Consider the following 27,125-nt stretch of genomic DNA (forward strand, 5'->3'; position numbering starts at 1 on the left):
ATTCACAGCTGACTGGAGTGGGGAGGAGTTGAGGTCACGTGGGCCTAAGGTTACTGCCTTTTCTTTTTTTTTGGTACCGGGAATCAAACTCAGGACCTTGTGCTTCCCAGGCAGGCACTGTGCCCAGTTACTGCCTTTTGTGACCTATAACTCATATAGTATTCAATCTCAGTGACTTTATACTGTAGCTACATATAGCCCTTTGGTTCAGTGGGGGGGGATCCTAAAGCTCAGTATGTACAAAAGAAAAGAGATACGCAGTGCTGACATGCAAAAATTTCCCACCTCCCTATACCTGCAGTGTGGACAGATGGTACCCCTATTGTGAAGCAGGTTGAGCCAGGGTTGTGGGCACTTTTTGTTCATGTTGAGGAGAAAAGGTTACATGCCAGCAAGCTCCTTACTTACAACCCCTCATGTGAAATTACCTTTTTAGAGGGTGGTAGTGGTGGTGGTTTTTTATTTATTTTTTTGTCTTTTTGAGACAGGGTCTCGCTATGCAGTTCAGGCTGGCCTTGAGCTCACTTCGTAGCCTAGGCTGGTCTCGAAATTGCAACGATCCTCCTCCCTCAGCCTCCCAAGTACTGGGATTACAAGTGTATGCCACCATGAGCAGCCCTCACATGAAACTTTGCTACAGAATCTGTTGGGACAAATACAGATCAAGTAGAAACACCTTCCTGTGTCCAGGGACAGCAAGAGATGGATGTAACTGGATTTTTTTTTTTTTTTTTCTTCTTCTTTTTTTTGGTACTGGGAATTGAACTTAGGACCTTGCACTTGCCAGGCAGGCGCTTGTGCCACTGAGCTACATTATTGGCCTTGTAACTGGATTTTATCATTTGGCTTGTGAGCAGGACAGCAGTTCCATGTGGGCTCTTGGTTCTGAAGCCTGCTATGTGTGACACTGCACTGGTCACTCACCTGCCTTACTTTTCTCACCTGTGAAATTTGTACACTAACAGAAGCAGCCCCGTGGGGTTGAGGTGCAGATGAGATGACTTGCACACATGGCTAACAGCTGCCCCATGTGTTTGGTCTGAACCCAGTCCTGACAGTGTGGGGTAGCTTTCCGAGACAGTTCCAGTGAGGTCTGTGCGTGTGCCAATCAGGACGATCCTGATCCCTAGACCTGCCTTCTCCTGCAGCTGGGGTGGTTACGTGGCTCAGCTCTGGCTAGCAGCAGCATGTACACAGAGGAGCAGGAAGCCTGTGCTCCGCTGATATGGTCCAGATGCCCCTACTTGCCTCAAACGCCCAATGCACAATGACTTACAGATTCCTGCTGTCTCGCTCAATCTTGATACCACTCAATTTGGAGCAGCAGAGACTACCGTGCACTGCACAGCTGTGGAAACCAAGCTTCAGAGAGGTTAAGCCCCCTTCCTGAGATCACACAGTCAGGAAGTGGCAGGGCTTTGGATTCAAGACCCTGTAGATATTTTATCATCTATCTATCTATCTATCTATCTATCTATCTATCTATCTATCTATCATCTATCTGTCTGTCTTTGAGCCAGGGTCTTGCTAGGCAGTTCAGGCTGGCCTTGAGTTCACTTTGTAGCCCAGGGTGGTCTCGAACTCACAAAGATCCTCTTGCCTCAGCCTCCTGAGTGCTGGGACTACAGGCATGTGCCACCATGCCTGGCCTTTATTTGATTTTTTTAAGGCATGGTCTTACTGTATTTCCCAGGCTGGACATCAACTCCTGGCTCAAGTGATGCCCGTCCCTCCACCTTCTGAGTAGCTGGGATTATAGGGGACCGGCTACTGTATGTTTTTAATTATTTTGCTTCTGCACTTCAGTTCTAACAGAAGGGAATTTTCTCCCCAATCTAGAAAATCAGCTTTCAAGCACCAGAAACCAAGCAAGTCAACATCATTTCCCTGTTCTGAGCTTTACAACAGCTTATCTGCTGCTTGCTGGGCAGTGCCCAAGCTTCTAGCTATGGGATCCTTGGCTTCTCCAAGTCTGGCCTCTGCTCCCTTAACACAGCTCCCTCCCCACTGCATTTCCTGCCTGGGCCTTTTGTTGAAGCTGTACACTCTCCAACACTCACCCTGCCCTGTGTGCCGCTTAGGTCGTTCACGATCCAGGGAGTCTGGACACCTGGCTGGGTTCTCCAGACTCCCAACCTCCCAGGCTCACCCATCAAAGCTCGTGGGACATCACTGTTACCTAGCTTGCGCAGCATCTGTCTCTATGCTCTCTTGAGCAGTCCTCCCTCTCTTTACCGGCTTGGCTTTGGGGGCTCCCATATATGCTCTGTCCCTAGGCCCTGGAGAGATGGCAGTGAACTGAGCCTGGCCAGGCCCTGCACATTTATTCAGGCCAAAGCTAGGAGAAACTTGTCTTCCCATGGGGTTACTGAGTTGAGATCACAGAATTCTGGAACAGTCTGTGCCCATGAATCCCTCTCCAGTTCATGGTGGAAACATTTAAGAGTGAGACCACAAGAAAAACAGCTACCTCCTGACTCGAGTCGACTTCCGGTTGCCCACTGCCTTTGCGATACCATCCTTTTCTTCTTTGCTGTCATGCCTGACTTTTCTGTCTCGCTCTGAACCTTGGTACTCCTGGGAGTAAGTCATGATCGGTCCAGGGCTGACACTAAGCTGACAACTCCTTCCCATTGTCCTTGCTGATGCATGGTTTGCACTTAGGTCTGTGATCCAATTTGGGCCAGTGAGACATAGGGAAGGCTATAGGGGGACTTGGGGAAAAATATAACTTCATGATAAGAGAGAGTCCCAGCTCTGTGCCGTTGGACATGGCTGTGTGAGGAGCCAAGGTCCCACTTAAGGACGGAGGGACAGGTAGACACGCTGGGAATGGGGGTAGGAAGGAAGGTCTGAAGTAACTTTGGCTCTTGGTGACTCCACTGAGGGTAACACATCTGAGCTGTTAAACTCTGGGTTTGCTGTAGAGAACACAAGTTCTCCCCTGTTTAAAGATGCTCATTTATTTTTTCTTTCTCTCTTCTTTCTCCGCCCCCCTCCTCCTTTTTCTGTACTGGGATCAAATCCAGTGTTCCCTACCACAGAGCAGCATCTCCAATCCTTTTTATTTGGACACAGGTCTTTCTACCTTTCTTTTTCCCTTTTTTTGTGTAGTTTCCCTTCTTTTTTCCTTTGCAGTGCTGGGGACGGAATGCAGTGCCTCCTGCATGCTACGCAAGTACTTTACCAATGAGCTATGCCCCAGCCCTTGTAGCTGGACTTTTAAAAAATATTTGTGAGTACTGGCTACACTGAAGAACAAGATCAAGGCAGCATGATAGATGTGCAACAAGAACACCTGATATTCAGGTGCCAAGGGGTCCCAGGGAGGGCGCTTCAGTTCTCAGCATGAAGGTCTCTTCTTCTTGGGGGCCCCTTCATGGCTCACACAAGCTGTTTATACCCCTCCCCTCTGTGCTTGTTCCACTCTTGCTCAATTCACACCATAATGCATTGTGATCAAAGCCCTGGACAGAGAGCAGTAGCTCATGAACAGTGCCTGATGAATCCGTGAACAAAAGGAAACCAGGCTGGAGAGATATATGACAGCCTGGAGAAGAGGTATGTGGGAAGGAGATAACGGGGATGTGCAGACCACAGAGGGACCACGGGCCTGCTAGGTGGGCAAGGAGTTCCCATGGTGGGTGCAGGTGATCACTCACATTTTATTGGTGCCTCAAAGGACTTGGCCACTGTTACCATAACGTTGGTGCCAAACACCTGGAAAGAGAAAAGAGGAGTCTGGCGTGAAATGAAGGGCTGAGTGGGGAAGCACTGCTGACTGTGGGCTTCTGAATCTGCTGCTGCCTGAGATGTGCAGGGAACAGGGCAGGGACCTGGGAAGAACTGAGTTCAGGGAAAGTGGCTACTGGGTAACAAAGAGAGGAACTTCTAAGGGATCCTCAAGGGGAGGAGAGGCCACCAGAGGCCATGGGAAAGGTTCAGTGATGCTTCAGTATGTGTGTGCTAGGTTCCTTAGCACAGAAATGGTGTGCACCAGAGCACAGGTGGCCTCTGTCCTCCAGTTCAATGCCCTTGCGGGGCTCCTTCATCAGCATCTTACCCCTTTCTGAATGTCCCGAATCTCCACTTGTTTACTACAGAGACATGGGCCTAACTAACACCCTGGCCAGGGCTACTCTAAGGGAGACACGAGGATGGGCAGGAGGCCTCTCAGTAAAGGGGAGAATCTGCTCTCTCCAGCTATTTCACAGATGGGCCCAGACCAGTCACACAGGAAGGAGAATTGGAAGATGGGGCACCTAAAACCGGACATCCTGGATGTCCCTGTCTGACTCACCCAGAAGACATCATAGATGAAGAGTCCACCCAGCAGGATGCAGCCAGTGCTGACATTGTTCAGGTGCAGGAGTTCCACGCCATTTAGGGAGAAGGCCAGGCCGAAGAGATTGTTGGCAATCCAGTGCTGGAGAAAGGTAGGAGTGAGACCTGTGTGCCATGCCCCAACCATGCCTGTCACTCCGCCTCCCCTCTGCTTAGGGTTTGGCACTTACCTTCCTCAGCAGGTACCAGACGCCAACGATGCTGCTTAGGGCCAGGCACACCAGGTCCTTAGTGTCAAATTCATAATTGATGATCTCTGGGCAGAGAGGCCAGGTAAGCCCACTCCCCGGGGCGGGGCTGCCCCTCCCACCTGTCAGCCCCTGGACGGAGGAGGGCATGGCTGTGGACACTGTCAGTGACCCACAGGCCCAGGGGTTCAGCCCCAGGCTAGAGGGAATATGGGGACAGAGAGCGCTCATTGGAGCTACCCCCAACCCCTCCAACTTTCTAGAGGAGGAGCCAGGTCTAGAGAGAATACAGGTTGAGTGGGAGATGGTCCTTGGTGTTAGAGGCATAGGCTCTGTCACTTGGAGCTATGTGACTTTGGGGGAGGCAGTTCCCTCTCTGAGCTTCAGTTTTCTTGTTCATAAAAATGGCAACAGTACCTCCTTCACAGGGCTGTAGGGGGAGGGAGATGGTCCTTATAATGCAAGCAGCACAATGCCTGGCACACAGCTGCCACTGAGCTAAGATCTTTAGCAAAGTCCTAGTTATTGTGTGATCTTCCTACTTTGCCACCACAGGAATCAAGAAGGTTGCTGGTAGCCCTAGTTCACTAGCAGTAGAAAAAAGTAAGACATGGAGGCCTGAGGAAAAGGCAGGAGGGAGTCTCTGACGCTCCCCGTATGAGGAGCCCTCTGGTAACCATCCTGGCAGACCCATTTTCCATTGTTTCCAAGCTTGTGAATAAAGAAGCCCAGTGAGGTGGTAGAGGTTGCCAAGGGTCAGAATCCAGTCACTCCTTTCAGATTGCAGAGTGCAGCACACTGCTGCTTGTCCCCCAATCTATTTTGTCCTCAGTGGTAACAGCACTGTGGTTTAAACTTTTTTTAAAAAAGGGATCTATTAATTTATTCAGCACACTGTCGTCATGCTATCACACAAAGACACAAACATATATACAACACAATATCCCTATTTAGCATAAGTGCATTTAAGTCTCATTTATATGTCTTCATGTGCCACAGCCCATCATTTAAATAATGGATATTTTCAATGCCAATTCCTTTGTTAATTTTCCCAATGTCTTCTCCGGACATCTTCATGACTCCAATGCACAGAGCATGTTGTTTTCCTTCTGCCATGACTGCAACAATCATATCTACTGCAGCAGGGTAAAGCTTTGCTCCCGGAGAAGTTAAACCTGGGCACATGATATTTGCTCCACTGAGCACAAATTTGATGGCTCCTTTATCAACTTGCTGGTGTGGCAGGATAAAAGGGTATTTGTGAAGTAACCTTAGAGTTGGATAAAACGGTCCTTTTCTTTGTCTAAAAAATATTAATTCACCATTTACCGTAAGGATTTCTGTATGCTCATGGCATCGGACTATTTTCACAGGCTCTTTCTTAGGCATGATTTGATTAAGCCATGGCTCAATATCTGGAAACTGCTCTATCAGTTGGTTCTTAATACCCTTTATAACTGAAGTTTTCAACTGGATGCAATTGGACACATTCTCCTTTTCGTCAAATTTCTTGAACATGATCCAAGGTGAAGCCTGTTCCAACGGGGAAAGTTGAATCGGCAGAGGTCCGGTAAGATCTCGTCTTGAGGAGGGCTCTGTACCAAGTCGCGGCCGTTGTCGTCAACCGGAAGTAGCGTTACCGGAAGTCAGACGCACTTTACGGGTGGAGGAAAGGGACCAGTTCCGCTCCTCTAAAGCCCTGAGGGTTTGGCCAGACCGTCTTCAGGGGCGTAGCGGAAAGGGCGGGGCGGGGGCAGGGAAAAGGACTGGGAGGACCCACCCTAAAGATTCCTAGCTGGACACGGGGCGATTTACTCAAGGCTACATTTACTTGTTTCCGTGAGCCGTTGCTCTCTCCTTTTGTCTGGCAGGGCTAGGGAGTGATGGTCACCGTCCTGGTCTCAAGGGCCACCTCTGAGTATGGTGGAGCTCGAGACAGATAGGGCCTGGGACGCTGAAGACTATATACAAGTATGGCCTTATTTTGAACAATCATTTATTTTGGCACAGGTGGACTAGAGATGCAAAGGAAAGTTATAAAATTGGTGCTTTACATGGACAAGGCAGACTATAAGAAAATGTAAAAAAAAAGTCATGCGTTTCACAATAGAATTTTAGGGGCTTTTTTGAGGACAGTGTCTCTCTATGTAGTTAGTTATGCAGTCCAAGCTGGCCTCAAACTATATAGCCCAGGCTGGCTTCAAAATTTTCCTGCCTCAGCCTCCTCAGTGGTGGGAATACAGCCGTGTGCCACCACACCCGGCTAGAATTCTGCATAAAGGAATACTTTCTTTTTCTTTTTCTGTTTTTTTTTTTTTTTTCCCCCGGTACCGGGAACCGAACTCACGACTTTGCGCTTGCCAGGCAGGCACTGTGCCGCTGAGCTAAATCCCCAGACCCTAAAGGAGTATTTTCTATTTGGTGAAACTATTGATAACCTTGGTATAGTATTTGAACCCATATGCTGTAACTGTTAACTCCAGGATCCATTCAGATTCTCACAGTCTTCATTAAAAAAAAAAAAGTGGACTCTTTTTTTCAAATCTTAGGTGGGAGAGTAATCACACTAAAAAAACATGATAAAAACTCAGTAACAGACTCTACTGTTTATATGAGCCAGGCAGCGTGCTGAATACTTTCTACTTGTTTACTCCAAGTCCTAACACCTGTGCTTATAAAGGAGGCGCTGGATTATCTTTATAGATGGTACTTCCCCAAACCAAACCAAACCAAACCAAACCAAACCAAACCAAACCAAACCAAACCAAACCAAACCAAACCAAACCAAACCACCACTCAGTGCTCAGAGAGGTAAGGCATTCACCCAGTATCCTGTGTCTAGGTTGTGGCAGAGCTGGGCTATGAACCTGGCTATGATATCCCACGGCCCATCTCTTCCATCACTTATTCTAGGAGAGAACCCAGTACTTGAGAGACACAGGGGAGTGGTAGGGAAGACTCCCTAGACATGACACAGGGGAAAGTGGGCAGTACCAACCTTCCTTGTTTTCCCCAGAGCCCTGAGTGAAGAGCAGCTGATACTGTTGATTTGGGAAGTTGGCTGGAAAAAACTTATTCATGAAGGGGCTGGAAAGAAAGACAAAGCAGGTTGGCAAACAGCCCTCAAGAGCAATCATAGCTCTAATAACGCCACCAATACCCATTTACGGCTGTTATCTCCTGGCACTCTGACAGCTGCCCTCACAGGTAGGTGTAACTGTTCCCAGTCTAAGGATGTGGAAACAGAGGCCCTTAGAGGACTGCCTGCTTTCATATCTTCCCACAACCCTCTGAGACAGGTGGTACTGTTATCCCTCCGCACAGGTGAGGAGACTGAAGGCCAGGGAGACTTGCCCAACTCATACAAGGAGTCGCTATCTGGGCTGAGATTCAGACCTAGGTCTCTGGACTCCTACTGATTTCATACTGCTTCCTCGTTACGATCAAATAAATGCAAAGCAGAAACAGAAACTTTGGTGATAAAACACAGTTTTGAGGAGTCAGAGATTCCCAAGTCTGGCCCATGTACCACCTAAGTAAGTCCCTTGTGAAGAAGCAATTCCTGGACTCCTTTCCAGACCTATCAAATAAGATAACCTCACAAGTCACCCCCACTCAACTCCATGAGTTCTACTGACAGGGATGCGATTTTACAAATGCAGCTGGAATTGGTCAGCCAGATGACTCCCAGTCCTGAAGGCAGATCATCCTCACATTCACTCCTTGCACCAAGCCTCTGTTGCTTAGAACTGGCTTGGTCTCATCTTTAGAAGCATCCTCTCTGGTTATGCAGCACACCCCACTTCCAGGCCAGGCAAGGAACAGAGATATTCTTTTCTAGACCATCTTCAGAACAAGATTAGCAAACCAAGGCCTCTTGGCCCATCCTGGTCAGCGGGGGTGGAGAGGGAGTACTGTGGAGCAGCTACCAGCCCCAGCAGCCCAACACTGAAACCTGGTTTTGCCACATATCAGCTGTATAGGCCTCGGACGGCCACTTCAGTGGCAGCACCTCCCTGAGCTTCAGTCTCCTCACCTGTGTGCAGGGATAACAATACCAGCCGTCTCAAAGGGTTTTGTGAGGGCATGAAAGCAGACAGGTAAGACACCTTGCCTAGCATTGGACTTGCAGGAGGAACGTTGAAGACCTCTCTCACGGCGCATCCCTTTACAGCCTGATCTCACAATCATGTGACATCAGAGAGGTATGAGCTCAGAGCACAGCCCCTGCTCTCCCCCATGACCTGACCTGTGGTCTGTTTTCAAAGACACTTGAGGGCTCAGGAGGATGGTGGTAGAGTGGGGCAGGCAGAAGGAACTAGGGGGACCCTAGAAGAGTTCATCCTGGGCTGACCTGGCTGACAGCTCAGCACCTGCAGCTCTGGCCAGGACTCCACTCTGCCAACTCTCTGGAGACCACAGAGCCTACCCACCCCCACCTCCATTTTGGCCCAAACTGGAAAGAACACTGGCTTTGGAGTCAGACAGACAAAAGCTAGAGACCTCACTCTGCCTGTACCACCTGTGAATCCTGGTGGTTGCATAACCCTTTTGAGCCTCAATGTCCCTGTCTCAAAATTTTGGACTGTGTATGGATGCTGCTGAGGAAGGCCTGCTTCTACATTTGTGGATATAAACAGCTCATTGAAATTCTTATAATATTTCATCCTTTGAGACTATTTAAGAAAACTCAATTTAACTGAAGAAGAGTTGGGCTGGCATAGTGGTACACGCCTGAGTCCCAGCACTCAGGAGGCTGAGGCAGGTGTACTGTTGTGAGCTCAAAGCCAGCCTGGATTACACAGTGAGACTCTGTCTCAAAAAATGAAAACCAAAACGAAACAAAAATTTCAGAGGAGTCAATTTAATTTTTGGGTCAGCTCTCTAAAAGACATAATTAAATTATCCCCCTTTACTAAAATAGTAATAATTATTATAATAATTATTGTTATTTTGGCTTGAGACAAGGTTTCGCTATATAGCTCAGGCTGGCCTCCTGTCTCAGCCTCTTGAGAGCTGGCATTACAGGTGTGTGCCACCATGCCTGGGTACTAAAATTATTTTAATTTAGTTCTTTTCCATGTAAATTTTACAACTATTTCATTCATCAGACAGTTTTTGGTCCCTGTCTAGCTTTTCAGTGGACAACTTTGACCCTGTATGGTCACCCCTCTGCCCACATCTATTATTTTTATTTTTATTTTTATTTTTTTTTTGGTTTTTCTCCGGTACCGGGAACCAAACTCACGACCTTGCGCTTGCCAGGCAGGCGCTTTTGCCGTTGAGCTAAATCCCCAGCCCCCTATTATTTTTAGAAGATCTAAATTTCTCAGGTCAAATTTTATTGCTCTAAATTTTACTAAGAAAAGTTTCTAGTCATTGACTAATTTTATCATGTATGCTTTTAGCTGCTGTTGGTTTTCTTTCCTTTTTCTTCTTCTGGTGCTAGGGACTGAATGAACCTAGGGCCTAATGCTTGCTAAGCATGTGCTTTAACACTGACCTGTACCCCCCAGCCCACTGTAATTTTATTTTTTGTTGGTAATATTTATAAATGTCTTCTGTGGGCCAGGGATGCAGCTCAGCAGCACAGTGCCTGCCTGGCAAGCACGGGTCCTAAATTTAATTTCCAGCTTACAAAAAAAAAATGTCTTCTGTGAATTGAAGACAGAGGAGTAACTGTTTCTTGGCTAATATATGAGAAATCTGGACAATGTCCATCAGCTATTTTAAATAGAATAAAAAAGTTTGAACCAGGCGTGGTGGCGTGTGCCTGTAATCCCAGCACTTGGGAGGCTGAGGCAGGAGGATTGTTGCAAGTTCGAGGCCAGCCTGGGCTACAAAGTGAGCTCTAGGGCAGCCTAAACTGCATAGCGAGATCCTGTCTCAAAAGACAAAAAAAAAAAAAAAAAAAAAAAAGTTTGGTATAAAAACAATAGAGGTTTAAAGTCCCTCTATCAGGCAGTTGGATGAAAATCTCTCATTCTTTTTTTGTTTTTGTTTTTTGAAACAGGGTCTCACTATGTAGTTCAGGCTGGCCCTGAACTGATTATGTAGCCCAGGCTGGCCTCAAACTTTGGGCGATCCTCCTGCCTCAGCTTCCCCAGTGCTGAGATTATAGGTGTGTACTACGACACTTGGTTTAAGTTCTCTCTTGCAGGGTTGTTGAGATAAAGTGAAATAATAATTTCTCAGCACATGACTTAACAGTGGCTTTCAAAATACATTGGATTCTCTCTGTGGTGAGGCTGGGTTGTGGGGACTGGGGGTTTCCCAGATGCTGGAGTAGGATGGACTTGCTTTGAGAAGGTCTGTATCAGCGTGGGAAAAGATGGGAGCCAGTGCTTGAAAGTGGCTGTGCCCAGCCCCACCCAGGCAGACAGTGGTAGTGGGCACCCCTGGTTGGCATAGTAAGATTTTGTTAATGAAGGGTCAGTGTAGGAGAAGGCAACACTGAATTCCACAAAAGCCCAGAGCTGGAGCCCAGATTTGCCACCTGGGGCAGGGGCACCGCCCACATGTGCTCTGGCTCTAGGCACGCGGCTTGGCTGATCCTCTCCACACTGCTGGGAGGAGATTTTGCAGTCTCTTCATTTCATAGGTAGAAAAACTGATACCCAGCTGGGCGTGGTGGCACACGCCTATAATCCCAGTACTCGGGAGGCTGACGCAGGAGGATAGTTGTGAGTTCCAGACCAGCCTAGGTTACAAAGTGAGCTCAAGGCCAGCCTGAACTGCACATGGAGAACCTGTCTCAAAACAAACAAACAAACAATCCTGATGCCCAAAGACCTTGAGTAACTGATGCAGATTACAAAACTGCAGAGCCAGGCCTGTCCCCAGGCTACCTCTCAAGCCACTGTCCTGCCAGAGTGCCTAGGGAACGAGGCCACACTCACCTTGGCATTTGCTGCTTTGGAGGCAGAGCCTGCTCTTTCTCTCTACCTGTCTGGCGGCTCTGGGAAGACCCCAACAGTGACCTGTGCAGCTCTTCCAGCTCCCAGCCTGGTCTCACTCTCTTCTGCATTTCTTCCTGGCTTCCCACCCTTCAGAGCTGAGCTCACATCCAATTCCTTTCTTCTGAGAACTTTTCCTGCACTACTGGTAGCTCTTAGTCTTATCAGTGGCCCTCAGCCCGAGGTTGTACCACCCACAAGGGGGCAGATGCAAATGTTGTAGGCTATCTTTGCAGGTACAGCTGGGGTACAACTTCCATGTGGAGCTGAGATAATGATGCAAGGTGTTTGCTATGCACAGGATCACGGGATAGCCCTAGCAGTACAGGGTGCCAGGGACAGCCCCATCCCAAGGAACACTGGTTTCAGTTACACATTACCCCTGAACTGACATGAGCGTATGGTAATCTGAGCAGGGTGGCAGTGGGAAGATGGGCTCTGGGGTCACAAAGACTGAGGTTTGAATCCTGGCTCTGTTGCTTATCAGCTGTATGATCTAAGCAAATTTCTTAACTTCTCTGAGCTTCAGTTTTCCCAGAATGAAAGCAAAAGCTAACCATATAAGGTTAACTGGCAGGTTAACACAGATACTACTACCACTACCACCTCTACCACCAAAGTTAATAGCTATCGAATACATGAAGTATGAGACACTAGGCTAAAAACTTTCTACACAACCCCATGAGGAAAGTACTATTATTTTCCTCCATGTTTGTGACAAAATTGAGGCCAAAGATATTAAGGAACTTGCCCAAGGTCATGGGGCTATTAAGTGGCAGTCTGGATTCCAAGGTCAGGCAGTCAGATTCCAGGAACCCCCACTCCTAGCACCTCTCTCCAGTGCCTCTCCTAAAAAGACAGTGCTCAGGAGATGAGACGAGTGCCTGGCAGGCCACAGCACCTGACAGTACTGGATTACTCATCCCAGCACTGTGACAGTTAATGGACATTACTTCACAAAAAAATGCTCCCAACAACAGTAATGGTAGGGAATAGCCACTAGATATTCTTATAAGTTCCGATAAGGAACCTGTGGCCCTGAGAGATCACCTACACTGTGACACAAGGGAAAGATTCCTTTGGGCTTTATAGCCAGGATTCAAACCAGGATCTGAATGACAACAAAGGTAATGTTCACAGCTAAGACCCTGTACTGGCTCCTGAGAAAGCTGTTTCAAGTGTTGGAGAGAGACGCCTCTGACCTGATGGTGTGGGACAGGGCCAGGATTCCCAGCACGAAGAAATACATGGACAGCAAGAGGTTGATGTACTCCTGGGAGAATATCTGAGACAGAAACACAAAAAAGAAACAGGAAGTCAGGATTGCCAGTGGCCATGACAAAACAAGTCCTTGCTGTTCTCCTGGAGGTTGGTCTCACCCCTCAAGTTAGGGGACAGTGGGGAAGAAATCTCAGACAATCCTAGGGGCCTTCTGTTACAGATATGGGAACTTCAAGGCCTCACATGTACCTCCCATGGGAGCCTGGAGGTCTATACATGGAGCTCTGTTATCTAGAGACAAGCAATTCTGTTTGTGCCCAGAGTCATGCATGGTCCATGGGGGATGAAGGAGTCTGAGGTTCAAGACCCAAGAGAGCCGGCAGAACCTCAGAACTTGTTCTTCCACGTTTCCTTCTCCAAAGATTTACAGAGCCATACAGAGCAGTCAGCAAGGGCCAAGCATGCTAGTTACAAGGTATCGGGTGTCCCTTCCATCCTCCAGATCAGCTCTTCTGACCACTCCTCCCGCTCCTGATGACAGCCAGAAGTCAGGACAGCAGGCCCTGACAGCCACTTGGTTCCAGGTCTTGATGTCAGATGAAACCAAGAAATATTCTTTGTCACAATGCTCCAAAGCCACTGTCCCTACTCGCTATGTAGCCCAGGCTAGACTTGAACTCCTTAGCCACCTGTGTGCTGGGCTTATAGGCATGTGCCACCATATCTAGCTCACATGTTAATTCTAGGCCTTGGGAAGGCCACGCTATATCCTCTCACTTTGTTATACTCTGTGGAATTTGCTACTGTGATGGTGTTTAACTGGGATGGAAGAATGTGCTCCTGTATGTGGTACAGGGACACTGGCTGCCGCAAGCTTGTTTCACTGGTCTGATCAGGTTAGTATTCTGCCTAGAGTCGTACAGTGGTTCCTCTCTGCTCCTGTGAGCTGAAGGCCTGCACCCTTGCACTGTGGGGTCCATTGCAGACCACTGTGCCTCACCTCACATTGCTCACCTTCTTCAGGCTGCAGCTGCTCTGGCTTTTTATGGTCCTGGCCTGCCTGGGTTGTACTCTCCCATTTCACCCAGGCCTCTGTACTCATCCTTCCTGAGCTCTCAGGTAGTTTCCTTAACCCCCCTTTCTGTGGTATTCAGCAGACAACTCCCAACTGTTCACTACAACTCCCAACTGTTCACTACATACATTGTGTTAATCAACAGGGCTACAGTGGGGAAGAAGGCAAAGTCCCAGCCCTCATAACTTATGTGCCAGGGACAGAGAATGACATATAATGTGCTGCCAGACAGTGTGGGGGCTCAGACAAGCACAGTGGGGCAAGGAGTCAGAGGGGGAGGGGGAAAGCTATCTTTCAGAGAGGCACACAGGAAAGCCTCTGGAAGGCCTCTGGTGAAACCTCAACTGAGCCTGGGAGCAGGCTGTGAGACCCAGGAAGAGTGCCTAACGGAGGAAAGGCAAGTGCAAAGGTCCTGAGGTAGGCACTTGCTTGTGCATTTAGAGAACAGTGTGGGGCTGTGAGCCTGGAAAAGAGGCAGCAAAAGAAGTGTCAGGAGATAAGGCTGGGGAAGCATGAGGGAGGCAGGGCCAGCAGAGCCTGAAGGACTTCAGATGCACTAGGCAGGCAGGCCAGCCGTGGAGGGTAGAGGGCAGGGCTGTGACATGATCTGAGAGCCCGTGAGTACCCCTCTATTGCTGTGTAGAGAGCCTGTAGGGCTAGAAAGGTAGTAGTGCTGGGAGCATGCAATACAGCCCAGAGGGGGACAGCACTCCGGATGTGTGATGTGGGGAAGTGGTGGGCAGCAGCAGGACCCTGGATCTGTGCTGGAGCGGGTGTGGGATGCATCAAGGGTTGATGTGAGGGGTCCAAGGGCAGGAGGGGGCTTGTGCGGCAGCTCACAGGGTGCTGAGATGGCGGCTTGGACGGGAGGGGGCTCCCCCTCGGCTGTTCTTCTGTGCTTCCCTGCCACTGCAGACTTGTATTCCTCCCTTCTTAGAGCTGGGACTTCACCTTCATCTACGTGATTGCTGCCTGTCTCCAGCACCGAACAAGAGGCTCAGCTGTTTTCCTGTAGTCTCTCTACCACAGGGCCCTAGTAGCAGGCACTCAATAAATGTAGAATGAATGGATGAGCCAATCACTGCCTGATTACATGTGTGCTAAAGAAAGACTTAGGAACACACCTCGTAGCCATAGGGATGTATTCTTTCTATGGACTGTGCCCCTCACCTCTGGGAAGAAAATCTCTCAGACCACACCTGCGGGCTGTGGGTGCTCTGACCACGTGGATCTGTGAAATGAAAGTCTCACTTTCCTTAGTCTTTGGCAGCTAAAGTCAGGGCCATAATTATGGACCATTCTGGTGAAAATACAAGTGTTTAGATCGTTGGTATGGGTATGTACCCCCCGCAAGGTTTGCTTTATCTTATTCGTTTTCTTTCTTTTTTTTTTTTTTTTGGTTTTTCTCTGGTACCAGGAACCGTCGTTTTCTTTCTTTGCTACATGCAAGGGATCCTCCTGCCTCAGCCTCTTAAGTGATAGAACTGTAAGTGTGTGCCACTATGCCTGGCTTATTTTACCCTACTGAAATTTTTTTCACTTTAATTTCTCCTTTTTTTTTTGGTACTGGGAATTGCTTGCCAGGTAGGCGCTTGTGCTGTTGAGCTATATCCCCAGCCCTCTCCCTGTTTTTAATCACATTGCTTTAATTTTATAAGCTGCTCCAAAGTGATCAGTTTTAAATAAGGTGAGATAGGGGCTGGGGATTTAGCTCAGCGGCACAGCACCTGCCTGGCAAGTGTGAGGTCATGAGTTCGATTCCCGGTACCGGAAAAAAAAAAAAAAAGAAAAAATAAATAAATAAGGTGAGATAAAGTAAAGGCTATGATGTTGAGAAATGCTTTGTTAATTTGTAAAACTCTGTATCCTTCTGATGTCTCACAGCTGCCCAGCTGAGGAGGCGTGTTCAGCCTGGCCCCAATAAGTCCCCTGTCTGCCCTTTCTCCCCAGGATCGAGTGACATTAAACACACCACTGAAATCTGTTCCTGCCTGTCTGCCTTGTGCATGTGCTCTTTGCCCCTCTCCCAGCTGGCTGGCTGAAGCTGCTCCCCATGGGCTGCCCGTGGCTACAATACACCATATGTGTTCACTTGTCCCTGTGAGAGTGAGCTTCTTGGTTGTGTTATAATGATGTTTAAAGCCTCCACATTTATAATACAACTGATGATGATGATGATAGAATCATTCTATACTTGGCAGAAAGCCTCTCTGAAAGGCATAGAAAACAAAAGGACTAAAAAAGAAAGAAAGAAAGAAAGAAAGAAAGAAAGAAAGAAAGAAAGAAAGAAAGAAAGGAAGAAAGAAGAAAGAGCAACAAAAGGACTTATACTCACGGGTCTGAGAGGGGGCCTGCGGCCAGTGCCTTTACTGGGGCCAGGTGGAGTACACAAACATAAGACCTGTTATGCTGCAATGTTGCTAAGTCCAAGAGGAGGGCAGGGACTTGCGGCGGAGGTTAGCCTTAGCACGCCGGTGCACCTAGATGCCTGGTCAGGATGTTAGAGCCATCTATAGGGATGCTATGGCATCAACAAATATGAAGTTTTAAAAGTGTACCATGTAGTTACAGACTCCAGTACCCAGCTAGGAGGAGGGCAGGGGCTGAGTAAGAGCCACTGCGGTCGGCATTTTTTTTTTTTTTTTTTTTTTTGAGACAGGGTCTTGCTATGCAGTTCAGGCTGGCCTTGAGCTCACTTTGTAGCCCAGGCTGGTCTCAAACTTGCAACGATTCTCCTGCCTCAGCCTCCCGAGAGCTGGGATTACAGGTGTGCGCCACCATGCCCAGCTGCGGTCGGCCTTAATGTTAAACAAACCACCAACCAGCTGTCAGGCTGGGGATCTGGAGGAGCCCAGTGACTGGGCTGTGCATAGTTGCCTTTTGGAAATCTCATGGCAGACACTGAGGCACAAGGAAGAGGTGTGCATGGTGCTTTTGGCACTCGCAGACTGAAGCTCACCTGGCCAGAGAGGACAGGCCGGTGTGACACAAGACAATGCTTTCAAAAAAGTTCCCACCTTCTGCTGCCAGAAATCCCTTTTTTGGCTCACCTGGTCTGAGGATATAATCCTAAGTACTGAAGGGCTGGGGATATAGCTCAGTGGAATAAGCGCCTGCTTGGCAAACGCAAAGTTGTGAGTTCGATCCCCGGTACCGCAAAAAAAAAAAAAAAAAATCCTAAGTACTGAAAACATCAGAGTATCTTGAGGCAAGGGACTGAATGTACATTTCTTAGCACAATACAGACTTGAGAAACATTCGCCAACAATGAAGTCAGAAGCAATGGGCTAGCTGTGCAGAGCCTTGGAGAGACCTTAACAGTACAGAGAGGAAAAGGAAGCAGAGGGAGCTGTATTGCTGCCGCCAGACACACACACACACACTCTGACACACCAAGCACTCAGAGCAGGCACCTTGGATGGAGGGGAATGGAGATGGGCAATGGAGGTGGGCATTAGGGGTGCAAGGGGTCTGAAGATGGTATGCTGAACCGAGGCACTGGGTAAGTTCAGCTGTTCACTGGAGACCAGGGGATGAAAAATCAGTAAATATCCAATGCTATTTAATATATTCTTTTTTTATTTTTGAGACAGGGTTTGATACATAGTTCAGGCTGGCCTTGAGCTCACTATGTAGCCCAGGCTGGCCTCGAACTTCCAGCGATTCTCCTGCCTCAGCCCCTTAACTGCTGGGATTACAAGTGTGTGCCACCACACCCAGCAAGTGCACTCTTATTTTCTTATTTTGTCCAATTACAAGTTGAGACTATAAGACAGGGTAGGCTGCTGCAGACATACTTGAAGAAAATATGTATGCCTGTGTTAAGATATATGCACAAAGATGTTCACTGCACTGCTGTTTTGACACCCAGCAGTGGACATACCTAACACCCTCAGCATGAGCAGCTATTAAAAATCCATGCACCTAGTTATTGAATTTGACCGTGCTGATACAAAAATACCTCTACTGTTAAGGGAAGTAGGGTTTTTTTTTTTTGAGACAGGGTCTCACTATGGAGTTCAGGCTGGCCTTGAGCTCACTTTGTAGCCCAGGCTGGTCTCAAACTTGCAACGATCCTCCTGCCTCCCTCCCGAGGGCTGGATTACAGGTGTGCACCACCATGCCTGGCTAAGAAATGTAGGCTATATATATATTTGAGACAGTCTCACAATACAGTCCAAACTGGCCTTGAACTCATGATTCTCCTGCCTCATCCTCTCAAGTGCTAAGATTACAGACATGTGTCACCACACCTGGCTTAGACATAAATCTAGGTTATGCATTACATATTCCTAAGAAAATATATTGGAGAGAGGACAGGCTCATTGGTACTTGTCCTTAAATTTAAAAAAATTTTTTTTTGAGGAGTCTGGCAATTAAATCCAGGACTTTGTGTATATTGGCAAGTGCTCTACCACTGAGCTACATCCTCAGACCTGAAAAAACTTTCAAACCATATACATATACATGTAATTTTAAAATGTAATTAAAGTCATCCTTGAGTAATTGTCAATGACAAGGAAAAGAATGCTTGTGATGTACTACTAAAAAGGAAAAAATACCGGGGGCTGGGGATTTAGCTCAGCGGCACAGCGCCTGCCTGGCAAGCATGAGGTCGTGAGTTTGATTCCGGAAAAAAACCAACAACCTAAAAAGGAAAAAATAGCTCAGCAGGACAGCACTTGCTTAATATGCCTAAGGCCCTTGATTTAATTTCCATTACCCCCCAGAAAAGCTAAAATTACAACACTATACTTATAACGCTAATTATGTTAAAAATGCTTATTGCAGGTGTGGTAATGCATACCTGTAATCCTACCCTCTAGGTGGCCGAGGCAAGAAGAGCCCAAGTTTGATTTCTGTTTTTTTTTTTTTTTTTTGGTTTTTCTCCGGTACCGGGAACCGAACTCACAACCTTGCGCTTGCCACGCAGGCGCTTTGCCACTGAGCTAAATCCCCAGCCCCAAGAGCCCAAGTTTGAGCACAGCCCAGGCAACTTAGTGGCTTATGAAGACCATGTCTCAAAATAGAAAGTAAAAAAGGGCTTGGGATGTAGTTCAGTGTGAAGATCCTGGGTTCGATCCCCTGCATAGCAAAAAAGAAAAACAAAACAAAAATGAATCTTATGAAGGGTGCCAGGGATGTAACTCAATGGAAGAGTGCGTGCTCAGCTTCTGTGAGATGCTGGGTTCCATCCCCAGTACTGTGAAAACAAAAACAAAAAAAAGCTTACTCCTTTTTTTTTTGTCTTTTTTGAGACAGGGTCTCGCTATGCAGTTCAGGCTGGCGTAGAGCTCACTTTGTAGCCCAGGCTGGTTTCAACCTCGCAAAGATCCTCCTGCCTCAGCCTCCCGAGTGCTAGGATTACAGGTGTGCGCCACCATACCCGGCAAAAAGCTTATTCTAAGTTTGAAAGGAGACATATCAAATGGTTAGCAGGGATGATTTGTGTCATGGGTTTGTTTTTCTTTCTTAACGTACTTTTCAGTATAACATACAAGTTTTCTGTATACCATTTATACAACCAGAAAATAGTGGAGTTATACTTTAAAAACCAGAAAGGTTACGGAGTGTTTTTAGTAATGTGAGAAAATGCCTATGTCATCAGGTGAGTGATAAAGCAGCCACAGACTGAGGACACCAGATGGCCACAGCCAGGAAGAAACCGTGCACCAGACATGGCAAAGGACACACTCAAGGGGAGCGTGTGATTATCTCTGGGGGGAAAGTGGGGCTTTGGGTGACTGCTGTTTTCCCCTTTTTACTTTTCAGTGTTTCCCAGGTTATATACTGAGCCTGTATAACTTTTATTGGGAAAATAAACCTTGATAAAATTAGAAAACAAAAAGGTGATTACTATGGTAGAGGCATGTCTGAGACACAAGCTGTACCCCAGCCCAACATAAACAGTACAATGAAACTGGACTGGTAGCATCAACCAGAATCAAAAACTACATGGAGAAAAGGAAGATTGGTAGGTGAAGGTCCCTAACACCAACAGTTGTTGGTGGTGGATCATGAGTAAACTATTTACTTTTCCTTGCTTTGCTTTCTATAAATGAACATGCATGGCTCCTGTGATGAGGAAAATAAAATAAAATACAGTTATTTAGACCAAATGACACCACAGAGGGCAAAAGACTTACTTTGAAAAAAAGGTAGAGTCCCAGGAGTGTGCAGCTGGCAATGATGGGGAAGCGGGCAGCGTCTCGGCTGGTGATGGTTTCAGGCATGTCTGAGGCGTTCTGGAGGAGAGAGGAGAGGCCGCTGACCTAGGGCTTTGGGCCTGCGCCCCAGCTGCACACTGGTGGCAATGTGCACAGCTTCCACAGCTCGGTCACCTCTTTCCCTCACTTCTAGTTCAGTTAGGTGCCTCAGGGGTTCCTATCTGCTTCCTGCCTCTTAGTTCTTGCTAAGGCTGGTCCTGCTCCTCCCCAGAGGCTGCCCACCTTCCTGAGGCAGACGCTGTGATCTCAGCATCCTTGCCACTGAGGAGAGCTGGGCTGGAGTAGAGACTGTCCAGGAAGAACCAGGTCATGTATGTGTCTGGGGAGAAGAGCTACAGCTGAGACAGTTACAGCATGTGACAACCAAGAGGAAAAAACCTGGAGACCGAGGACACCAAGGTAGCCCAGACCTCACGAGGCAGGCCACTGTTTCCAGCATTCTTTGTGCCAGCTGAGAAGGAAATGATTGACTGGTATTTTACCCAGCAGGTACCAAGTATGATGAATTGAAATATAACGAACAAAATTGATAATGGCTAAAACTTACATGGGAAGCCAAGAACGATAAGAAGCAGATCTTAAGATCGGTGATTGGGAGACATGAATGTGGCAGAAACTAAAGCCACACAATTCCATTTATAATGGCAGATGCTGTAATTGGCAAGACTGTGATGCGGGTAAAGAGCTGATGGGGAATAAATATTTACGTGAAAAAGAACTCAAAGTGATGGAACTGAAAATAAAATAGCACAACACAGGAATTAAATCAGCTTCACAGAACTTACGCTTTTAATGAAAATTCACTGATGTAGTATAATCGCGGTTTAAATGTGTATGCACAAGCTTCCAGGATCCCCAAGCTTGCCCTCTCTCTGCCAGGCAGAATCCTCAGTCCTTAGTCCTCCAGGCCAGCAAACCTCACTGCCATCAAGGCCTTCCATGCCTACAAATGTTTTATGTCACAGCTACTGAAAACCCTAGCAACGCTACATAAGACTTCTGCTTATGGCACAGCAGCCACAGGCTGGATGCAGGGCCTGGGTTCCACTATCGCCTGTCTACCTTGTGAAAAAGGTGTCAGTGTCCCTGGGAGAAGAGGTCACATGAGGCTGCAGAGTCTCACCAACACACTTGGCTCTTAAACAACAGGAAAAAAAAGCTAAGCAAGGAGCTGCATGGAGGCACTAGAGGCCCAGATGGAGACTGCAGAGGGGGAGACAGGGGCCCAGGGAGCAAGCCCATGACATGGTCACTAGGAGATGGAGGTGTAGGGAACTGGGATTTTTTTCTTTTGGGTACTGGGAATCGAACTCAGGACCTCATGCTTGCCAGGCAACTGGGATGTGTATATACCCCTGGCCCAAGTACAAACCTGTCAAGCCTTTTGAGGAGGACATCAAATATGTCAGATGCATCCTATCATAATTTGCACATGCCCAAAAACACACAGAATATTCACAGGACAGGAACTACAATGGTCTTAACCACAGAAAAAAATGTTCACTCCCATTTTTCCCTCTGATGCTGGAGATCAGACCCAGGGCTCATGCATACATGACAAGTGCTCTACCTCTGAGTTACATTCCTAGCCCCTTACCTCTTTTTGAGACAGGTCTCATAATGTAGTCCAGGCTTACCTTGTACTTGTGAATCCCCTGCCTCAGTTTCCTGAGAGTGACAGTATAGGTGTTGCCACTAGCTTGGCTCACCTAGTGCCCCCCCAACTATTAATAAGAGCTCAAATTAAAGTACACAGAAATTCCACTTTTCACCTGTTATAAAGGCAAGATTGTACAGTTTTGGCAACATACTGAGTTGGTAAGTTGTGGGGCAAGACAGAGCAAATCATAATACTGTATGGCAATATATGTTAAAACCACAGTGCACATACCCTTTTACAAAGCAATTATACTTCTGGGAATTTTTCCTACAGATATAACTTATACATAAGCAAAGTGATGCCTACAGAGCAATGATGGTGAAACTTTTAGAGTTTCCAATGATAATAAACAGCCTGCAGCAGCACCAACTACCACTACAGAGTATATCTACGGCTTCACTGCTGTTAGTGGCTTGCTGGGTGCCAGAGGCAAGTCATTTGCTCTCTGAACTGCAGCACGCTCATCTTCCAAACAGGATGGCAACACCTAGCTTCACTCACCTCAAGAAAGGACCAAGAAGCTTAAACCAAACACGAGAGGGATATGAAAGAGCTAGCGAGCTATAAGTTCTGTGATCAATCCCAAGAGTGGCTATGACTGTAGGGAGAGGGCATGAGGAGGCCCTTAACCGAACCCCCACGCATAAGGCTTAGAGGCCAGGGCACGAAGGTTAATGGCAGCTCGGTGTAAATCACTCTCCACTCCAGCAGCTATGCCAGGAGGGGGTGAGAAGGGCGAGCAATACTCAAACCCAGGGGCCCAGTTTCCTTCCTTTCCTCTTCCCTGCCAGTCCGTGTTCTGCTTTTGGCAGCAGTGTGTGGCGGCAAGCAAATGCCTCACATGCTCTGTGCCCCTCCACAAGTTAGTACAGGCCCCGTGTAGCAGCAGTGAGGGTATAAAATAAATCAGACAGCTCCCCACATTAAAGAGCTCCCAGGCCAGCAGGCTAAGCCCTGCTAAGGAAAAAGGAATAGTACAGTGCAGTGTGACAAGTGGCAAAGCAGACCCACACACTGACACAATGTGTACCACGATTGCCAAACCGTTAAGACAGGCTTCTGAGGTCAGCAGGCCCAGGCACACTCCCTGGTACTTTCTTGCCAGCTGTGGGCTTTGGGAAAGTGATTTTCTCTCCGTCTTGATATCCTTGGCTGTAAAATGACTTGTAAGGGCTCCCGCTGTGCACTGGAAGCACTCAGCATGGTGTCTGAGAGAGTAATCACTCAAGCTGTACGCACTATGGGCGTCACTGTTTTTTTTTTTTTTTTTGGTTTTTCTCAGGTACCGGGAACCGAACTCATGACCTTGAGCTTGCCAGGCAGGCGCTTTTGCCGCTGAGCTAAATCCCCAGCCCCTGGGCGTCACTGTTAAGTAGAGGGGAACTATGAGTAAGCAGGCAAGACTGTTGCTGCAGGAAATAAGAGCGTCACAGGTGGCTAGAGCACATGCCACTTACACACGGCCCTGGAAGCCAGGCACAGGGTCTGGCATGCAGTAGGGGCCACGCAAATGCTGGGCTGAAGAACCTGCTTTGTGTATGAGAAAGTGAAGGCAGAGGCCGGCACACACACAAGCTCAGGGCTATGAAAACACACATAGGATCCTGCGGCTTTCCTGATAAACCAGTGAGATGGATCATTTCCACATATTCCTTTCAATTCTGCCCAGTAACGGGCAACAAGAGGCTTACTATTATTTGATGACAAAACAAGCTGGACAGATGCTCCACCAAACAGAGGAATCTGTCTCCTCTGTGGGTGACTTATATCTCATGCTACAATGTGAGTCAGAAAGGGAGACTTGCAATCTGACTGGCAACAACAGTAATAAGAGTAACATTTACAGAAAACTTTCTATGCGCCCCCACAGCAGCCTTCCAGTTGCTTTACAAACCCCTAGAAGGCAAGTATATTCCACAGACAATGAAAATGAGGCTCGGAGAGCGAAGTAGCTTGCTTTGTGGAACACAGATGGTGCATGGCAGAGCCAGATTTCACACTAAGGCAGTCAGGTCGCAGAGCTGAAGCTCTTGGCTACTATTTACTGGGTGACTTCTATTTTTCCTATCTGGAAATACCTGTTGGAAAGTTGTGACTAGAAAATGCTCAGAAAGCTTGTGACCTTCCTGAAGAACAGAAACCTGAAGGTAGATGGTAATCTTTGTAGTTACAAAAATATTAAAAGTTGTAGGATTCTCTACCAATTCAATTTGGATTTTTAAAAAGCCAAATACACTTATGCACACATAATAGCTCCTGGAACACAAAATGTAATTGAAGAATGGAGAAAAACGCTAACACAAACAGCAGAAATAAATTTAGCTGCCAGTGACACTCTGGATGTTCAGTTATCAGAGTACAGCAAAAGGAGTAAGGGAAGACAGATGGCTGGGTTCAAGCCATTGGCAAAGTGACTGCTTCCAGGCCATGCCCTAGAAATGCCCTGGAAGCTGGGCGTGGTGGTGCACGCCTGTAACCCCAGTACTTGGGAGGGTGAGGCAGGAGGATTGTTTTGAGTTCGAGACCAGCCTGGGCTACAAAGTAAGCTCAAGCCCAGCCTGAACTGCATAGTGAGACCTTGTCTCAAAAAGACAGGAAAAAAAAAAAAAAGAAAGAAGTGCCCTGGAAGACCCAGACCATTCTGTTACTGTCACCCCAGCCAGAGACTCTAGGGTCTCTTCTGCTCACACTTATACTCACTCACTCCCCTCCCCCACCATCCCTAACCCACAGCTGTCCTCAAGATGACTGCACCTGCTTCTCACTTCTGCCTCCCCTGACCAGATGGCAGGCTGTGGACTCTCTCTAAAGCACACACTTGACTATAGCACTATCTGCCTACCGCTGGGGAGCAGACTACGATACAGTCATTAAATAAGAAGTGAGAACAAAATGGATAAAGAAAATGTGGTTATTTATACACAATGGAGAACTACTGTGCTGTAAAGAAGGATGAGTATCAGTCATTTGTAGGAAAATTGATGTGCTTTGAGGTCATAATGTTGAGTGAAATAAATGAGAAACACTAGCTTAAGTATCACATAACTTCTACACAAGAAACTCAAACTATAAATAATTTAAAGAGCAAAAGATAGACAATAGAAAAGAGATAGATCTCTGGTAAATGGGAAGGGGATCTTGAGATGGAGGGAAGGAAGAGGGAGAATAAAAAGAATGAAGATGTGTTTATGTACATGTAGTACCTCCCACAATGAATGTAATCACTGTGTACTACAAACACTGCTGGGCCCCTCGAGCTTCTAATTCTGAGTCTGCACTCCTCCTAAGATCCCAGGTGAGGCTGTGCCACATGCCCAGGGGCTACCCTTTGAGAACCAGATCTAAACAAGCTGGGGGTATGGGTGCGATGCTAAAGAACTGTTACAGACAACATGACACAGTTTGTACTGACACAATTGGACCTCCATATGGTAAAAAAAGCGAAGTGTAAAACAAATATGTATATATATATAAATATGTGTGTGTGTGTGTGTGTATATATATATATATATATATATATATATATATATATATAAAACAGTTATATAACAAAAATTGGGGAAATTATATGCTTATTTATTTGTAAAGGCACAGAATTTCCCTAAATGGATATTTAAGAAACAGGTTACCAGGGCTGTCCGTGGGAGGAAACTGGCAGTTGGGATGGGAGGAAACTTTCACAGTACACCCCACCCCGTGTACCTTTTTACATACATTCTGTACCAGAGACACACATTACCTGCCCTCCCTGCCAGAAAAGGGTGAAGTAGATCTAACATAGAAAAATGACCATACACATTGTTAAAGGAAAAAAAAAAAGCTGCAGAGTAACATGTGCTGCACAACCTCATTTTTATAGAATACTTACCTGTATGTATCTGTGTGTATGTACGCACACAGACATTTGTATATACACAAAAGTTCTGGAAGGTGGGCTGGGGCTGTAGCTCAGTAGTACAGTGTGTGTTAGCATGTGCAACGTCCTGGATTTGATCCCTAGCATCACACACACACACACACACACACACACACACAGCAAAGTGGGTTACTTCCAAGGAATAGTACTGAAGAGGCTTTTTCCTTTATATATATATATATATACACACACACACACACACACACACACACACACACATATTCATATATATATACATATTTGTTTTACACTTCGCTTTTTTTACCATATGGAGGTCCAATTGTCTCAGTACAAACTTTGATCCCTAGCATCACACACACACACACACACACACACACACACACACACACACAGAGCAAAGTGGGTTACTTCCAAGGAATAGTACTGAAGAGGCTTTTTCCTTTGTATCTCTACACTGCTTGAATTTTGTACAGGTATGTGGTATTATGGTCACCACCAAGGTTTCAGTTTGTATTGCCTGTATGAGCCCATTCCTCTTACGGCTGCAGACTCTCTGAGTGTCTTGTCACGGCATCCAAGGCCCTGTGCTAGGCTCACTTCTCGTTACCCCTCTCCTATTCTGCCTGTTGAGCTCCCATACATTGTGCAGACAGTTGCTAGCTCCCCTGGGGAGGCATAGAATTCAATCTTGTTGGCTAGCCACACTTCTGATCTTGCTAGTGACTGAGCTCTGGAAGGAGGGCTTGACCTTCTCTGCTTGGGCACTCCTGGTACCCAGCCTAGGGCCTGACACAGAGATGCCCAGTCCTGTTGGCTGAGGGGCTCCTTTGTTGTACAGGGCAAAGGCTGCTGAGCTAATCTGATGTGCAGCTACTGCTTGGGCCAGACCTGCTCCCTTCTGGGGACACAGGTCTCAGATAGATTGGGCACTGCACTGAGACTGCTGCTGGCAGACTATGTCCCAACACTCCTGCCTGTTCCACCTTCTTCTCCCCAGGGTTTCAGTGTGCCCTGCCTCTGGTGGACACTGTGACCCCAAGGGATTCTGTCCTTATTTGCCCTTGCTCACTTGGCTTTGTGGTCTATCGCTAGTGGGAATCCAGGCTGGGTGTGGTGGCATATGCCTATAATCCCAGTACTCAGGAGGCTGAGGCAGGAAGATTACCTCAAGTTTGAGGGCAATCTGGCTACAAAGTGAGGTTCAAGGCCAGTGTGAACTGCACAGTGACACTTTGTCTCAAACAAACAAACACACACACCAAACCCAACCACAAAACTAGGGAATCTAAAACTTGAAGGTCTTCACACTAATTTCTCTCCTTGCCAAATGACAAGGGAAATAACTCAGGGTGGGAAAGGGAGTTGTTTGGCCTGTCTGTTCTCAAGCCAAAAGGCTCTTCCTGTTGTTCTTCAGAGGCACCTGTATCAAGAAGAGCACCCTGGTCTCTGACTAAGCACCTGCTTCAGCCCTTAAGTGGCAGAGCAACCTTCAGAAATCACTGTCTGACCCTGTTTCTTTTTCTATATAACAGAGATAACAAAACTGGTAGTGTCTTATCACACTCCGGTGATGTGTG

The 27,125-nt window shown here is 47.2% G+C and overlaps 2 protein-coding genes across 6 annotated transcripts in view; both read right to left on the minus strand.

Annotated features, from left to right (window-relative positions):
- Hm13 (histocompatibility (minor) 13) overlaps positions 1–27,125 on the minus strand; it is a 43,067-nt gene that overhangs the window by 13,637 nt on the left and 2,305 nt on the right. For 3 of the 5 annotated variants that reach the window (XR_001233957.1, XM_005384908.2, XM_005384910.2), the window contains exons 2-7: positions 19,931–20,029; positions 12,691–12,773; positions 7,531–7,619; positions 4,515–4,600; positions 4,301–4,426; positions 3,663–3,720 (exon numbers count right to left, since the gene is read on the minus strand). Coding sequence is in view for 4 of the 5 variants with exons in the window: in XM_005384908.2 (XP_005384965.1) it covers positions 3,663–3,720; positions 4,301–4,426; positions 4,515–4,600; positions 7,531–7,619; positions 12,691–12,773; positions 19,931–20,029 (541 nt within the window). In the remaining variant the exon portion in view is untranslated. Of the gene's footprint in view, positions 1–3,662; positions 3,721–4,300; positions 4,427–4,514; positions 4,601–7,530; positions 7,620–8,568; positions 9,277–12,690; positions 12,774–19,930; positions 20,030–27,125 lie in introns of those variants that run through there. The other 2 variants (XM_005384909.2, XM_005384911.2) reach the window with 2 other exon arrangements.
- LOC102020260 (malignant T-cell-amplified sequence 1-like) lies at positions 4,607–6,738 on the minus strand. The gene has a single exon (XM_005384907.1). It carries the CDS (start codon positions 6,048–6,050, stop codon positions 5,505–5,507), a length of 546 nt encoding a protein of 181 aa, XP_005384964.1. The 5' UTR covers positions 6,051–6,738; the 3' UTR covers positions 4,607–5,504.

This window comes from Chinchilla lanigera, unplaced genomic scaffold, assembly GCF_000276665.1.
Source record: "Chinchilla lanigera isolate Chin_1 unplaced genomic scaffold, ChiLan1.0 scaffold00021, whole genome shotgun sequence".
Taxonomy (NCBI): Eukaryota; Metazoa; Chordata; class Mammalia; order Rodentia; family Chinchillidae; genus Chinchilla; species Chinchilla lanigera.

What these genes read in the sequence shown, in the direction of transcription:
- LOC102020260 (XM_005384907.1), bottom strand. Translation starts at nt 6,050, where the DNA reads ATGTTCAAGAAATTTGACGAAAAGGAGAATGTGTCCAATTGCATCCAG.